Raw genomic sequence first — 15,854 nt, 5'->3', positions numbered from 1 at the left:
CTAGACCATTTTTTACTTGTGGAGTGGCCAAGTTCTTAAGCCATGCGGGGCTTATTAGAAGGAAGGAACGTCACCGCACCCAGCAGGATGAGAATCACACACAGCTGCTCAAGGTCCACAGGATGGCAATCTATGTCTCACCCAAATGCTATGCACATGCACTTTATCGTTTATATTCACTTTGCAATTTTGTCCTGAGGGGGTTGGAAAAGCAATAAAATGCCTTCCTCTTCCATACTGTTTTAAGAATGTGTTATTATTGTAATGTTGTACTAATTGCTTTTTATCATTGACTAGCTGAATTTTATACTGCTCTTTTATTGTAGCCGTGAATTAGGATGAATTATTTGTTTGTATCTAACTGTAATAAGCTGATGCATGAACTGTCTATTTTTATACTTCTTAGTTTATTATAACAGGCGTTTTCTATAGCTTTTATGACAGAAGTTGTCGAAATAAAGCTTATACAATACATTTGTGTTTTCTTCCTGCTAAATTTGGTCAACCTTGCCAATTTATTTGGGTCTCCCCGGCCGCATAATTGCAGTGGCCTTGCCTGTACCCCAGTGAGATTGTCAGAGAAAGAACACTAAACAACATCTTCAGTTAAAAGAATAAGCAGCACATTGTCAAAAGACATTCCCTGATATTTAACCTCGGTCTTTTAACACACAGCAAATGTAACAAGATGGAAAAGGCATTTTGATTGCTCATTCACCTTCTGAACTTGAGCATTTTTCTTTTTCGATTAACGTGTATGCATTAAAATGTGAATGCAGTTTCTTTAGCTAAACATCGTTTCTGATCAATACGGGGCCACTTGCCTTGGTCATTTGCGTGGGAGTAGATTAATATGCACAGTTCCGGCCCTCAAATGCACCCTGTGGCTATGGCCCTGCCATGGAAAGGAAAATGAATAGTCTTACAGCGATCCTGCAAACGGGACAGACCTGCTGAGCCTCTTCTTTCATTTAAAGAGGCACTGACAGACAAACCTCTCTCTTGGCCCTTGTCAACTGACAAAGTGCCTGGGCACCTTTGTCTTGCTACAGGCAAATCAACTTTCCTTTTGCAGCATTCTTCACCTGACAGCCTTCTGGTTAAGGCCTCTAGGAGTCGGACTCATCTGAAGCTACCACTCCCCCTGGTAGGGAATCTAAGCGAGTGGAAACATCTGGCAAGCGTGTCTTTTCCTCCACCAACCAGGCTCTCCGCTGTGTCATCGCCAGCCACTTGGTGGGGACCTACACCCATGCCCTTTGGGATTCAGAGGCTCAAGGCCTCCCTGGTGTGCCTAACGACCTTGAACGTGTCCTAGCTTAAGCAATTCAGGATGGTCATGATGCGGCCAAGTTCACAATTTGTTGGGGCTTGGACACCACTGAATCCATCAGGAAAGCTATTTGCACCAGTGTTGCCATTCGTTGTCATGGGTTGATGCAATCAACTGGGTCCTCCAGCAAAATTCAGTTCCCCCCGATGGACATGCCCGTTGACAGGCTGTGCCTATTCGAGGACAAGGTTGATTCCACTCTCAAGTGATTTATGGAGAGCATGGACACCGTTTGCGGTCAGTGCTTCTCCGCCAGTCTAAGCTAACCGCAAACCGTGGTGTTGAAAGGGACACTCCTTCCCACCAGCCTGCCCAACCTCTTCAGGGCACCCAGCAATTTTGCAGTTGCAGCAGAGGTTCCCACCAAACACTGGGCCACAGTCAGCATGCTGCCAATTCCACTACTCCCCTGCAGCCTTACATGCCAACCCTCTTTAGTAGGCCCTTGACAGAGCACAGCCACCAGGTGGAAAGTAGAATTCAGCGATCCTTTATGGGCTGGCTGGCGTTCACTTCGTACTTCAAGGTCTCTTCCACAAATATCCAAGATATCTTGCGCTCACCGACGGGTTCTGCCTCAAGTGGAACTCAGGACACGTGTATATGTATTTCTACCTATATCACTCCTGACCGAGTTCTCTAGAAGATCAGTACTGACTGGGCCTAAGTCACCCTAGTGGCTCCATATTAGTCACAGAGAGTATGGTATACAGACTTCCTGGGCTTGAGCATCTGTACTCCGGTCAGGTTGCCCCTTCAGAAGGACCTGCTGTTGCAGCAACAGGGCAGGGTTCTGTACCCGAGCCTTCCCAATAAGCACCTTCATGCTTGGAGTTTAAGCTGCGAAAGCTGAACATTTTCAACCTTCCCTCAGAGGTTGTTGATGTCATCTTGGCAGCCAGGGATCCCTCAACGAAAACTGCATACACCTGTCAAAGGGACAAATTTGTGGCTTGGTGTGGCACATGCTAGCTTGATCCCCTCCAGGTCAAGTAATCTGATGTTCTGTTTTGTCGGTCCCTGGCCCAGCAAGGTTTTGCTTTAGGCATAGTTAAGAGCTCTTTCTGACCTTTCAGCCTTCTTGAGGTTGCCAGATCAGTCCTCATTGTTGAAGTCACTTGTTGGGATTCAATTTCTGAAGGGGCTTTAACATAGGTTTCACCTTTTTCCTTTGTCATGGCCCAATGGGACCTTAGTGTGTTCATGACTTATCTGATGTGCACTCTGTTAGAGCACCTTCACAGCTGCACCTTATGACTCCTTAGCATTAAAACTTTGGGGCATATTCACAATGAAGTGATGGAGCATGGTGTTACCCTTGCTGGCTTAACGCCACACTCAGCCACTTCTGAAATGCAGGGCTGCACCGTATATACAAGAACCCTGCCTTTCACCCTGCACAGGTGCTACTTGCAGCTTCCTAGTGCAAGAGTACCTATGTTGCAGGGAAAGATTGTTTATATGCAGGAAGGTGTCCCTTGCTGCACATAAACAATCACCAATGGCGTTTTGTAACTTCTATGTGTGCTGCATTCTGCAGCAGACATAGAAGTTGCAACGCATAATTTAAAAAAAAAGATTGTTTATGTGCAGCTAGGGACACCTTTCTGCACATAAACAATCAATGACGTTTTACTGTTTCTATGGGTGCTGCACAATGCAGCACACATAGAAACAGCAAAAACTAGGAGAAATAAAGTATTTCTCCTCGTTTCGCCAGGGTAAGACCAGATTTTTTTATCTTAATTTTGGCACTGCCCTATATCTATGACACCCTTGTTAAATATGGGGCAGATTAAAAATCAATGGGTGTTGGGGTGGAACGCCCACCACAACCCCCATTGCCCGTCCCTTTCACGCTAAGTGTAGAAGGAAAGGGTGCCTTATTTACAAGGCCGCGTTAAGCCACGTTAAGGCCCTGTGTTCCTTGTTGCCATCACCTCTACACGGCGAGTGAGTTAGCTTCAAGCTCTTTGTCTCAATCAACCTTACACTCCGGTTCTGCAAACCTAGGCATCCTTCCTGCCAAAAGTTGTGGCTCCATTCCATGCCAGTCAAACCATCACGCTGCCAGCGTTCTATGCTCCATCTCACCCCTCTAAGGAGGAGAAGAGACTCCATCACTTAGACTGCAGGAGAGCACTGAACTTCTACATAGATCATACCGAAGAACACCTGGGGCAGTATATGTATTAGGGCACGCTTTCCCTGTTTGCGCCTGGTGTACCTTAAAACAGGTGTGCCGGGTGGCAAACGAGGTGGCATCCTAAAACATAGAATGTGCTGCCCCCGGGACAGCCATGAACTCGTGCTGTCCCGGGGCAGCACACTCAAGTGAAATATGGAGTCAGTGACTGCACCCGCCTGCACTCTTAAGGGGTTTTCAGAGGGCTACATAGGACCCCTTTTACACCCTGCAGAGGGCTGCTCTTAGAGGGGCGTACTGACAGTGCCACCTTTTGGGTGGCGCACTGTCAGTGTGTCTCCTGACAGCTTCTTTGCCTCTGCGCCCTCGTTTGTAATACAGTGCGAGCGCAGAGGCAAAGAGACTCCCTCATTTGCATGATGTACGCCCCCATGCAAATGAGGAAACACCTCCAGCAGGTAGAGCTGGCGCTTTATGTGTGCCAGCACTATCGGTATTACCGAAGGGGCCGCACAAGCATCTGCAGCCCCTTCTGTAATACCAACGTGCCCAGGGGGCGCGTAAAGCAGGCACAATTGCACGTTGCACCCCCGGGGAACACATTAATATGGCCCCAGGTGGACGATAAACTCTTTGTGGGGTTCTCTGAACCAAAAAAAAAGCAAGGTAGTGCGTACAACAGGGTTCTCCAATGGGTAGCTCGGGAGCTACTGGTAGCTCACCAGTACCCTGGAAGTAGCTCCCTGTAGTGCAGCCCAGCGTTGTAAGTAATTCCGAGGGTCTAGCAGTTTTAATGATGGTTGCACTACACATTTCTGTACCCTCAAATTGAGAGTTCTTTTGTTGTAAAAGGCAAGATATTCTTTCTGTGTATTTACCCAATATAAAATGTTCATATTTCATAGAATACACACTTTGGAAAACTAATATGATAATGTTTGAAAACAAAGGATTAAAAATACAAAATATATTTATAGCTGCCCTTTGAATAATGATTCAAACCAAGTTGGGGATGTTTATACCTGTTCGTATTCCCTTTATACCATTGCGTATTTTCTCCTGTGGCTGTTATTTCATTAGTCATGGGGAAGCATTTTATATTGATAAAACGTTTCCTGACATTGATGTTAGCAACTCTTCACTGTTTCTTACATGTTAGGAGGTTGGTGTGCTTCTACAATATTGGGTTTTAAATATCGTCCTGAAAAAATATTGCGTCCAGAATATTCGCTATCACAATATCATGAAGGTAATTATTTATAGAAGAGTTTAATTTCAATTACATTCTAAATTTCACATCTATTTATCTTTCACATATATGAGCCTTCAAGGTACGTAGATGTGGAGTTAAAAATAGTAAATCTATTCTTACGTATTCATGTATACTTTCATGATATTGCATTAGTCATATTCTGGGTTTGATATTTTGACATGACACAATATTTTATCACTTGATAGTGTGACATGCATGTGGGTGGCCACTACTAGTAATTCTGTAAGGTGTGGTCACTGCTGCAGAAATAGTCGAAGCGTTAGTAGCCCAGGACCGTTTTCATTGCTCAGAAGTAGCTCTCGTTATAGAAAAGGTTAGAGACCCCTGGCGTACAACAACCATTTCCCGCTTGATTTTGCTCTGCGTAAAGATCTGCTAGACATTTGTTAAAAAGCAGCGTTCAGAAGGACTGTGTGATCATTCTACTATGGCCGAAGCTTCTACCACTGTGCTGTGTTAGAAAAGAGAATCCCTGTCCTACACATCTGCCAAGCAGCTACACAGGTGTCTCTACAAGTTCACGAAGCACTGTTGTCTGAACAGTCCGCTTTGCTGAGAGGGGGATTTTGTCTGCTCAATCATGTATGCCTTTCTTGTTTGAGGCCCTTAACAGGCCCGCCTCCAATAGGTACTGCTTTGGTATCTGCTTTAGTATCCATTCAAATGGTGAGGAATCTGCAGCTAAAAGTCTCTATCAGAAGTAGTTACTTACCTTCAGTAGTGTTCTTTCTGGTTGAGGCTCTATCTAGCTGAAGATTCCTCACTGGCCCTCCCATTCTCCCCATTCTGTGATTGGACTCTATCCTTTAATAAGATCCCAAATTCTAGGAATCTGCAACCTGCCTACCATTTTGCTTTTGGGGATCTGAGTCTAGAGGTGCAGATAGTCTTGATAGCAACTAAAATCAGCGTGCAGGAATGGCACCTATATAGACTGCGTTTGTCATTTCTGGACTGACCGAACATTGTCAGTACAGAGCTGCATAGTGCAATGTTCTGACGCTCAGAGGTACAGCTGAAACGTTTCTGAATCCATTTTGATGACTGGGGAGTATTTAAAAGGAGAGGAATCCGCAGCTGTCTCTACCAAAAAGAGTGCGACTGAAGGTATGCAACTTGTTCTTCAGGGGTTAAGCACTTCCTGCAGGCACTTTTTCATCCATAAAAGTCTTACAATTACATTGTATTATTTGTAATCTTATATTTTAGGTATGTATATCTATTTATTACAATTCACATATATTATACAACTACATAAAAAAACACAATTTTCTGTTTAACAATTTTTCAACAAAACTAACAAGTACTTCTTACAACATACATAAAAAGTGAAACGTATTGGTATTGCTAGTGCTTCTTTTACGCCTGTTAAAATTAAACTTTATGCACCCCTTTATTGACATGTCGTGTGGTACCTGTAAATCTCGCTAGCCTTGTCATACTTAAAGTGGATGTCGCTCAGTCTCTGTGGGGAATGGTACACCAGACTGTTTGCCGCCTTCTGGCTGCGACTTTCCGGAGTTTCACGTCTAAGGGAGGACTCAGTCTTTGATAACTCAAACCCCGCTAGCTGCAGAAGATAAGAGAACAGATGCATAAAAAGTCAGACTCTATGCCCAGAAATGGGATCAGACAGATATGTGCATGGCAAGGTCAAGCCCATTCCAGGGCTTCTTATCTGAGTAGGTCAAGATTTACTGTAGTAGCATATCTCTTACTCACAAGAGACTGTTCTGTGTTTGAAATGCATTGCTGCATGTATATAGTGTGCAATACACCAAGTAGTAGTGTGATGGAAGAAAGAAGTATGAGAGATAGAGGTGTACAGCATAATTGTAAGTAGCTGGCAGTTATGCTTCACTCCTCAGGTCTGGGTTTGCGTGTATGCATTCAGTTGTATTTATCAAATGTAATTCCCAAGCATTCTGCAGCCATTAGTTTGATAACTGTGGGAAGTTTTTCAGAAGCTCCAGGACAGTCTGCAGCCACTTGGCTCAGACTGTGTCAATCAGATTCTCTACCAATGGTGCCCTGGGGCTCTTAACCTTACTCATGAGCCCAAACGTGAACACCAAGTATAGCCCTTCAGCACTTGATGCTCAGTGTAGCAAAGTCAAGCAAGCGGTCCAAGGTTTACTCAGGGAGTTGGCATGGGTGAAACGATCAGAATTCAATGAACCACGCAGTCAGTAGACAGGAAAAAATCAGTGTCTCGTGAGAGCTTGGTATTTGAAAAATAAAAAACACTTCAATACTTGCACAAAAAATGCAACACTAAAATCATATATCAGAAGGCAACTGTTACTGCTCTGAATCTCATAAAACTCTTATTGGTTATGGGAGAGACTACTCCGGCTGCTCCTATGGGAGAACCCTTGAAAGCAGGTTTAGTGCAAAAAAGGTAAAGAACAGTTGACGAGAATGGATGTCCGGGAAAAGACTATTATGGCCTCCCATTCAGTATCTTCCCGGAATGCATAGTATCCTATTGTCCAATTCAGCTGTTCAGCATTGCATGCATCACCTCAAATATCCGTTGGTCAAAATAGCAGCATTACTCCTAGTGAAGTTCACAAAACACTGCCTACTAAGTGAGGTTCCAAAAACAACAAGGTGATGAATGGAATGCTTGAATTAATCTCAACAACGGACAATCGCTCTGGGCCGCATTCCAATCCATCGTTTTTTGCCACCATGCCTCCTCAGTTTGGATCCAGTCATAATAAAATTAGTCTTGACCCTGCGCGTCATGGGAACAGTCCAGCTAACTGCCAGGGTCCAAACTGAGGTGGTATGGTATGCAGAATATCAATAGAGCGGGATGCATTACCAGTGGATGAGATTAATTCAAGCATTCCCTCCATTACTCTTTTGTATACTTAATGTATTGCCCTAAGTGGGGCGTGTCTGCCCAGACATGGGTCCCATGCACACTGTGTCACTGGAACCAAGCTGTACCCGGCTCCTGAGCCCATGACTAGGGCCAAACCAATCCAGGGTTTTTGTGTTCTGGCTCAGCGAGGACCTGGCTTAGCAGTTCGGCTAGACTGTTCCTAGTGGAGCATGGTTAAGACTGATTTGCATACCGCCGGGGGCTCCTCCACGACCCCTAATAGCGCCCTTCCTGAACTTTCACGACAGGGACGTAATACTCGGAGAGATCCGGAAGAAAGGAGTGGTTCGCTACGAGAATACTAAGGTGATGGTTTTTCCGGACTATTCTCTTGATGTGCAGAAACAAAGGTGGACTTTTGACAAAGTTAGGATCAAGCTGCGAGCCATGGGGATCCCACATATGTTGCTGTTTCCAGTTAAACTGAAGGTCTTTTTCCAGAATACGCTGTTTTTCCAAACTCCGGAGGAGGCGTGGGCCTGGGTGGAGGAACCACCGCAACTACGAAGGCCACCGCTGTCGGGCTCCACCGGGTCCCCACTCAAACAACGGGTGGGGTCCCAGGACAGGCTCAGGGATAAGCGTAGGAGGTGGGGTCTGCGGCGCAAGTCGTCAGCCGGAGGAACACCCGGCTGAAACCTGCGCTCCAGAGACGCAGACACACCCTTATCGGACTCTGGAGACGAGCTGCTTCGCTCAAGATCAGCTGATCTTCAGAAGGGACTGGAGGATACTGGCCCCACCGACCTGTCTGAGAGAGATGACTCTGAGGAGGCACCCATTGCCCATCCGCTCATGAACAGTATCCTGCGACTGGAAGCGACGGACCAGACCCTCCAAGTTCCGGATGACCAACCCAGGCACCCTCCTGTAGAAGGTGAAGAGACTTGAGAGGCGGGGCCCGCTGGCCGCTGCCGGACAATAAGATTTTCCTGAGCCCCAGTTGTTCTCCACTGGTTTACTTTGAACTGGGAAAGTGATTGGTGTGTTTGTTTGGGTTTTGATATTAGGTAGTTAATTGGGTGGGAAGGAAGGGGGGATAACAGACCTCTTACCAGACGATTCGCTCCAAAGTTGTCATGCTGACGAGTGGGGGGATGGGGAGAACGTCAGAAGAGATTAGGGTGGGGGGGCTGTTTTTTTGTTTTGAGTATTTTTTGGAGTTTAGCTGATGGGAAAGAAGTTCGTTTGATCCAACCAGGTGCTCCCACTGATACGCAGAGCGGGGAAGGAGGGAGGGGGACACATTTCTATCGAACGCAGACACAGGACAGCTTTTGATATGGTACTACCATGCCTGACCATGAATATACAGTAATGACATGGAATGTCAATGGTTTGGGTAATAAGGTGAGACAGGGTTTGGTAACCAAGTTTCTCAAGAGACATAGACCTGATTTAGTATTTCTACAGGAGACACACCTTTTGGGCACAACATGCTCCTTTTTGGGACGGGGTGTTACACTACTCTGGCACACGCGGGTTTTACTAAAGGCTCCTGTGGGGTGGCGATCCTTGCTAGGAAGTCCACGCCCTTTCATGTCACGCAAAAATGGGTGGACCTCGATGGAACATATGTTGCGGTCAGGGGGGTTTGGAACCACAGGACTTTTTTTTACCTAGTGTTTATGCACCACCTCGCTTCCAACAACGCACGTTTGACAAATTGACTACCCTCCTGTTACACTCTGGCCCCGTCATACATATCCTTTCTAGGAGACTTCAACGATGTATTGAATCCCCGGCTTGACCGCTCCTTAGCTGGAAGTGATAACCCAGATATCACACCTTTGGCCCTTTTCCTAGAGTCATTGGACCTCTCTGACCTGTGGCGACACCACCACCCGCTCCGGCGAACATACTCTTATTTTCCTGGAGCCCATAGGGTGTTCTCCCACTTGGACTACCTTTCCGCTCCGGCATGAGAATTGCAACGGGTGACCGACATTGACTACCTGGCTATGGAAATTTCGAGCCATTCTCCCCTGCTCATGAAAATGGGGGGTGGTGGTGGTCGAAGGCTTCCGCAATGGAGGCTTAATGCGTGTGAGCTATTGAATTGAATTGAATTGAATGGGGATTTCTATAGCGCAACTATGCCCATGGGCGTCAAGGCGCTAAGGATGGAAAACCTGTATGGAGAGAGGGGAAGTGCGCCGGTTATAGATAGGCCTCCCTGAAAAGTCAGGTCTTCAAGGTCCTTCGGAAGAGAGAGTGGGAGGGTTGGTACTTAATCTCAGGCGGAAGGGAGTTCCAGATCCTAGGGGTGAGAGAGAAAAAGGCCCTCCCACCCCACCTTGCTTTAGTGATTCTTGGCACAGAAAGAAGGCTTTTATTGGCTGAGCGAAATGCCCTGCCAGGGGCGTAGAAGGACACAAGGGATCTAATGTCTTCCGCCCCAGAACCGTGAAGGGCACGGTGGGTGAGGCAGAGAGCCTTAAACTCAATCCTAGCCTGCATGGGGAGCCAATGCAGGTTTTTCCTGATGGCGGAGCCAGATGAGAGCCTCGGGGCATCAACAACAAACCTTGCTGCTGCATTGTGCACTACTAGGAGACGTTGGATAAGTCTTTTATTGATTCCTAAATATAGTGCATTGCAATAGTCTAGCCTAGAGGATATAAGGGCCACCGTGACCAGTTTACGAGCTTCGGTGGAGAGATAATGCACTATTTTCCTCAAGGTTCTAAGGACACCACAACAAGTTGATGCAGTCCTGCTGACCTGTTTATCAAAGGAGAGCTTGTTGTCGAAGATTACGCCCAAATTCCGGGCAGACTGAGAGGGCGTGGGACAGGCTCCGAGAGCAGGAGGCCACCAGTCGATCGACCAGATCTCCTGCTTGCCTCCAAAGATGAGCACCTCCGTTTTCTCCCCATTTAGTTTGAGGAAGTTCCTCACCATCCAGCCTGCAACTGCTTCCATGCAGTTCCTGAAATATTTGGCCGCGAAGTCCACAGTTTGCGAAAGGGAGACCATGATCTGAGTGTCATCGGCATAGGATAGAACTTCCAGCCCAAAAGATCTTACAAGCCTGGCTAAAGGGGTCACGTAAATGTTGAAAAGTGTGGGGCTCAGGGACGAGCCCTGAGGTGCACCACACTGCACAGGCTTGACTGGGGAAAGTAACTCACCCAGCTTGACCCTCTGTTCACGGTGATCAAGGAAAGATGTTAAAAGGCTGAGCGCCGGTCCGTCCACTCCAATCTCCCTAAGGCGTATGGCCAAGATGGAGGGGACAGGGTGTCAAATCCGGCTGTGAGGTCGAGCAGGACCAGAAGTGTAGTTTGGCCACTGTCGACCTTCGCGTGGATGTTATTAGTGACGACTGTAAGGGCGGACTCACTGCTATGAGCCTTCCGAAAACCGTGTTGAGAGGGGTCAAGAAGGCTGGAGTTCTCCAGGAAGGCACTCCGATAGTTATTTAGATGGGCCTCTAACATTTTCGCAGGGGCTGGGAGTAAAGAGATGGGACGAAAATTCTTTAAAATCCCAGGATCCAATGTGGGCTTCTTTAAGAGGGGTTTCACTATGGCCATTTTCCATGAGGTCGGATAGACACCTTCGTGGATTGCAAGGTTGATAACCTCCAAGAATGGAGGGAGTAAAACATCCCTGCATTCTTTTAGGGTCTTCAAAGGGCAGGGATCAAGAGGAGATGCCGATTTAAGTTTGTCCAAGTGCAGATTAAGTTGCACCAGGGTGAGCGGGGGAAAATTGGTGAGAAAGAAACCCTGAGACCTTCCAGGATCCTCCTCCAGGGAAGGGGGCGCCACTGTGGCACAGGGAGCTCCCAGGTTTTGATTGAGAGCTTCTAGGCCTGAGTGGATATCCATTATCTTCACATGGAAAAAGTTTGAAATCTGGTCACAGAGTTCCTGAGAAGCTCTAATGGGGTCAGGTTTTTCTTTTTCAGGAGGATCACTATTTAGTCTCCAGCGCCTCTCCTGCTTCCTGCACCCCTGTCTTAATAGCCTAAGGGCATCGGAGTACCAGGGCGCTGAGTGACTTTTCCTAGCGGAGTAGTGCTGCTTAATCGGGGCCAGAATGTCCACAGCTTTCGTGATGGAAATGTGGAGATCACGAGCAGCAGTGTCAGTGTCCCTCACTACGGAAGACGAATAGCAGGAGATGAGATGGGCTAGAGAATCATTGTTTATTCCCCTAAGGTTCCTTCTTGATTCCCATTTACTAGAGTCAGCTGGGGTTGTGCCAAGATGGTGGGATATGAAGTCCAGCGGGACGGCCATGTGGTCTGACCAAGACAAAAGGGAGCTATGGGATGCGACAGTAGCTGAAGAGCCCCGCATTGATTCCCAGCTATATTTCACTGAAAATGTAGGTTCTGTTCCGTCTGCCATTACCTTATGGGAGGCCTATAAGGCAGTATTGCGTGACAGGTCGCAAAATATACTGGCCCACAAAAAGAAACGTGCGATTCAAGAGCTTGAAGACTTAGAACAGGCCCTCTTGGACTTGGAGAGACAAGTCAGGCCACAATGACTGAAGAGGATCTGCGCCGGCTTGAAATAGCCAGGCACGAATACTTCGCGCTTGCGACGGATGAGGTAAAAACATGCCAATTAGCAACCCAACATCGCCTTTACGAGACGGGAAATCGGGCGGGGAAACTGCTGGCGTGGCTGGGGCAGAAGGAAATTGAGTACCGGTGGGTAGTGTCGATAAAGGACCAAGAGATTATCTATACTGCTCCAGAGGATATCGCGGGGGCTTTTGAGCGCTATTACAAGACACTTTATGAAGCCCACATTCACGCGGAAGACTCCCAGATACGCCAATACCTTCAGAGTATTGACTTGCCCACCCTTACACCCGACGAGCGAGATAGCCTAGAAGGTGACTTGACGCTAGCAGAGGTTACCGAGGCCATAGGTCATCAGAAAACAGGTAGCTAGCTAACTGGATGGACACAGTACGGGGTCATGACACTCCCCATTCGCTTCTCTCGCTTGATGCGGAGAAAGCGTTTGACATGATTCACTGGCCCTTCATGTGGTGTACTCTGGAGGAAATGGGCTTCGGCCCAGTTTTTCTAGGGTGGCTGACGTTATTGTATAACACACCTGAGGCCCAAGTGCGGGTCAATGGCACTCTTTCAATCAGCTGGCCAATACAGTGCGGCACCAGGCAAAGCTGCCCCCCTCTCCTCTACAGTTTGCCCTCATATTGGAACCCCCAGCGTGCGTGGTTCGCTCCCGAACTAGGTGGTTTCCTCAGTGTTCCAGATTTGATGAAGGAAGAATGCATATCGTTATATGCAGACGATATTCTGCTTTATGTCAAGTTGCCCGCTGACAAGCTCCCCAGTCTTCTCCACATATTTGAAGAATATGGCAGCTATGCTGGCTACAAGATTAACTGGACTAAGTCCACCCTTTATCCAGTAAGTGGCGGCCCCGCAACTTGCGCTTATCCCAGCTGCCTGCGGCTGGCCCAGGAGGGCTTTCTGTATTTGGGCCTTTCTATTACTACTGACCCCGTCCTTCATGTGGAACGCAATATACGTGGAGTGTTGCTGAATTTTCAGGCGGATGGGAAACGATGGAGGAAACTACCTCTCACAGTCATGGGTAGAGCTGCCATGTACAAAATGGTGACCCTACCTCAAGTTCTCTATGTTCTTCAGAACACTTATCATAAATTACCTGAAGCAATTTTTGCTTCTATTGATAGTGAGTTGCGCCTCCTCCGTTGGGATGACGCGCATCCTTGGATAGCACTCCGGAACCTGCAACGTAATCCCTACAACGGGGGGTTAGCCATGCCAGATATTAGAGGCTAAGACAGGGCGGCCCACCTGATCCTCATTAATTAGTAGATTCATGCACAGGGGATCATCCGGCATATAGGCTGGAGTGGCTTCAATTCCATGAGCGCTCCCACCTAAACTATTTATACGGGGGTGCTGGCGCGGCACGACTACTTTCCGCTACTCAACGGGTAATAGAGGCCTGGAATACTGCTGAGAAAATATTGCGATGGGAGGGGAAACCTACACGGGAGACCCCATTATGGGAGGGAGCCCATCTGCGTGAGATCAGGAAGATGAGGGGTTTCAAGCAATAGGACCTCATTGGCATTTCCAAAATATGAGACCTCCTGGAGCGAGGCTCCCTTGCCTCCTTCTTGTTCCTTTAATCCAAATATCAACTGCATAGTTCACAAGCCTATGCGTACCTTAGGCTTCGTCATGCCTGGCTGGCTGAGGGGTTAGACAACGAGGTGTTGCTGGAATACGCTCCCATGACCTATAAAACACAGCTCAACAATATGCCAGTTAATCTCGGCCCACTTCGCGTGAAGTGGTAACTTACCATGGGACCCCTTGAGGATATCGACTGGGAAGTGGCCCTCATGCATCCACGTGAGGTGGCGATCAAATTAAGACTGCGGCTTATCCAATACAAGATCCTTCACAGGGTCTACTATGATAGGGAACGATTGCACAAGATGGGGAGGGTGGAAGACCCTGCATGCCTTAGATGCTGTAAGACACATGGCACATACATTCACACCCTTTGGGAATGCGATCACATCCGACCCTACTGGCACAAAATAGTGGGCAAACTAAATAAAATACTTGGGGCAACAATTGAGATGGATGTGAAATTTCTACTATTTGGCATTCCCACAGATGTCGACCTTCCACAATATGGGCTCTTACTGGTTAATCTGGGGTTGGTGGTGGCTAAACGGGACATAGCCAAGTACTGGGGTTCACAACGCCTTCCTATATTCACAGAATGGAAAACCAATATGGATTTATACATGGCTGCCGAAAAAGTGGTTTATTAAGCAAGGGGCTGCCCACGTAAATTCAGGAAAATGTGGTCACCGTGGTTGAAGTACTTCAAGCTCGAGTTGGATGTGGAGCAGGGAGCCCTTGCACTGTCTTATGTGAGGTCTGGTTCTGGCTTATAGGATCGCTTTCTCGCCCTTTGTTCGCATATTGACCTTTAGTAGAATGGTCCTATGTGTTAATCGGATTGTCACTGTTGATGTACATGACCGCTTTCTCTTGAGTACCTCTGCTGCGAGATCCATCAACCATTGCTGTACCTCCATGCCTAATGTTGATCATACACAACACCTTGTACTGATGATTTCTTTTCAGTAGTAATGTTATTGAATTGTATATAAATAAAAAAAAATTAAAAAAGACTGATTTGCATATAGATGGGTCCAAACTGAGGTGGCACGGTGTGTAAAATAACCATGGACTAAGATCAAGCCCGAGTAATTGCCAGTGGCTGAGATTAATTCAAGCATTTCATCCATCAATGTTTAGTGTACTTACTAAGTGGGAATGGCAGTGTCCATGTCTCAGCTTAGACGACGTGGTTCAGTCCACGTCTAGTGTGCTGGAGCATGTAGTTTCAGGCAAGCATAGTCAACATCAGTACCAGTTGAAGAGAAGGGTCCGGGTGCTCATTGTCCAGCAAATCTTGCATCTTGAGTTCTTCATCACGCCTGTGCAAACTCAAAAACACCACGGAAATAAGCTCAATGCCCTCTCTAATCCTAGCAGTGAGTACTTCGAATGTAAAGCAGGCCTCTCCATCAGTCTAGCATTTCCTCTGGCACTTTGGATCTTTCATAGGGAGACTGCTGATTGCAGTCGGGCTTTGCAAGCACCTCAGTTCTTCTAGGCACTCAATTTCTCTAGTGGTCCAGTTCCATGACATGATTGATCCTGGGGGTAAAAGATTGAGTCCACACTGCACTAGGCACAATCGGACTCCCAGGCCTCATCCTCAAGGAGCGGTGTGGGTCCTGCCTCCGTGTTGCAGTGAATGGCTTTGATTTCTATGGCCTTGGTTCCTTCACAGCATCTCCATCATGCAAGGCACCTCCAATGCCCCTTCTGAGTAGACCATCAGCTTTTTCTATTAAAGCAGCATACAGGCAGTTACTCCTGGCAGTCTTGGTCTAAGTCTTCAGGTTTCTGGTCCTGAACCTGGCAAAAGGAGTTGACCGTAGTTCACTCAACCGTGCAGAATGTAGTGTTTCACTGTACCACTGGTATGGAGAGTCTGGAAGATAAACCTTACCTTACTGGCTGAAGACCAAAGATGCAGAAATTAGTTGTGTATTTCAACAGTTAGTTTTGAGACATATCTTGGCCATTTACGGCCCTTTTGTTTGTTCCACTCAGACTGGTTCAGCCATGGTCTTTGTTGTCAGTTTT

The 15,854-nt window shown here is 47.1% G+C and overlaps 1 protein-coding gene across 2 annotated transcripts in view; it reads right to left on the bottom strand.

Moving 5' to 3' along the window:
- The window catches only part of MLKL (mixed lineage kinase domain like pseudokinase), a 703,954-nt gene that overhangs the window by 170,604 nt on the left and 517,496 nt on the right, over window positions 1-15,854 (bottom strand). For both annotated transcript variants that reach the window (XM_086945230.1, XM_086945229.1), the window contains one exon: window positions 6,168-6,322. In XM_086945230.1, coding sequence (XP_086801356.1) covers window positions 6,168-6,322 — 155 coding nt within the window. The remainder of the gene's footprint in view (window positions 1-6,167; window positions 6,323-15,854) is intronic.

This window comes from Lissotriton vulgaris, chromosome 12 (genome assembly GCF_964263255.1).
Source record: "Lissotriton vulgaris chromosome 12, aLisVul1.2, whole genome shotgun sequence".
NCBI classification, from domain to species: Eukaryota; Metazoa; Chordata; class Amphibia; order Caudata; family Salamandridae; genus Lissotriton; species Lissotriton vulgaris.
This window is presented reverse-complemented; position numbering and strand designations above follow the sequence as displayed.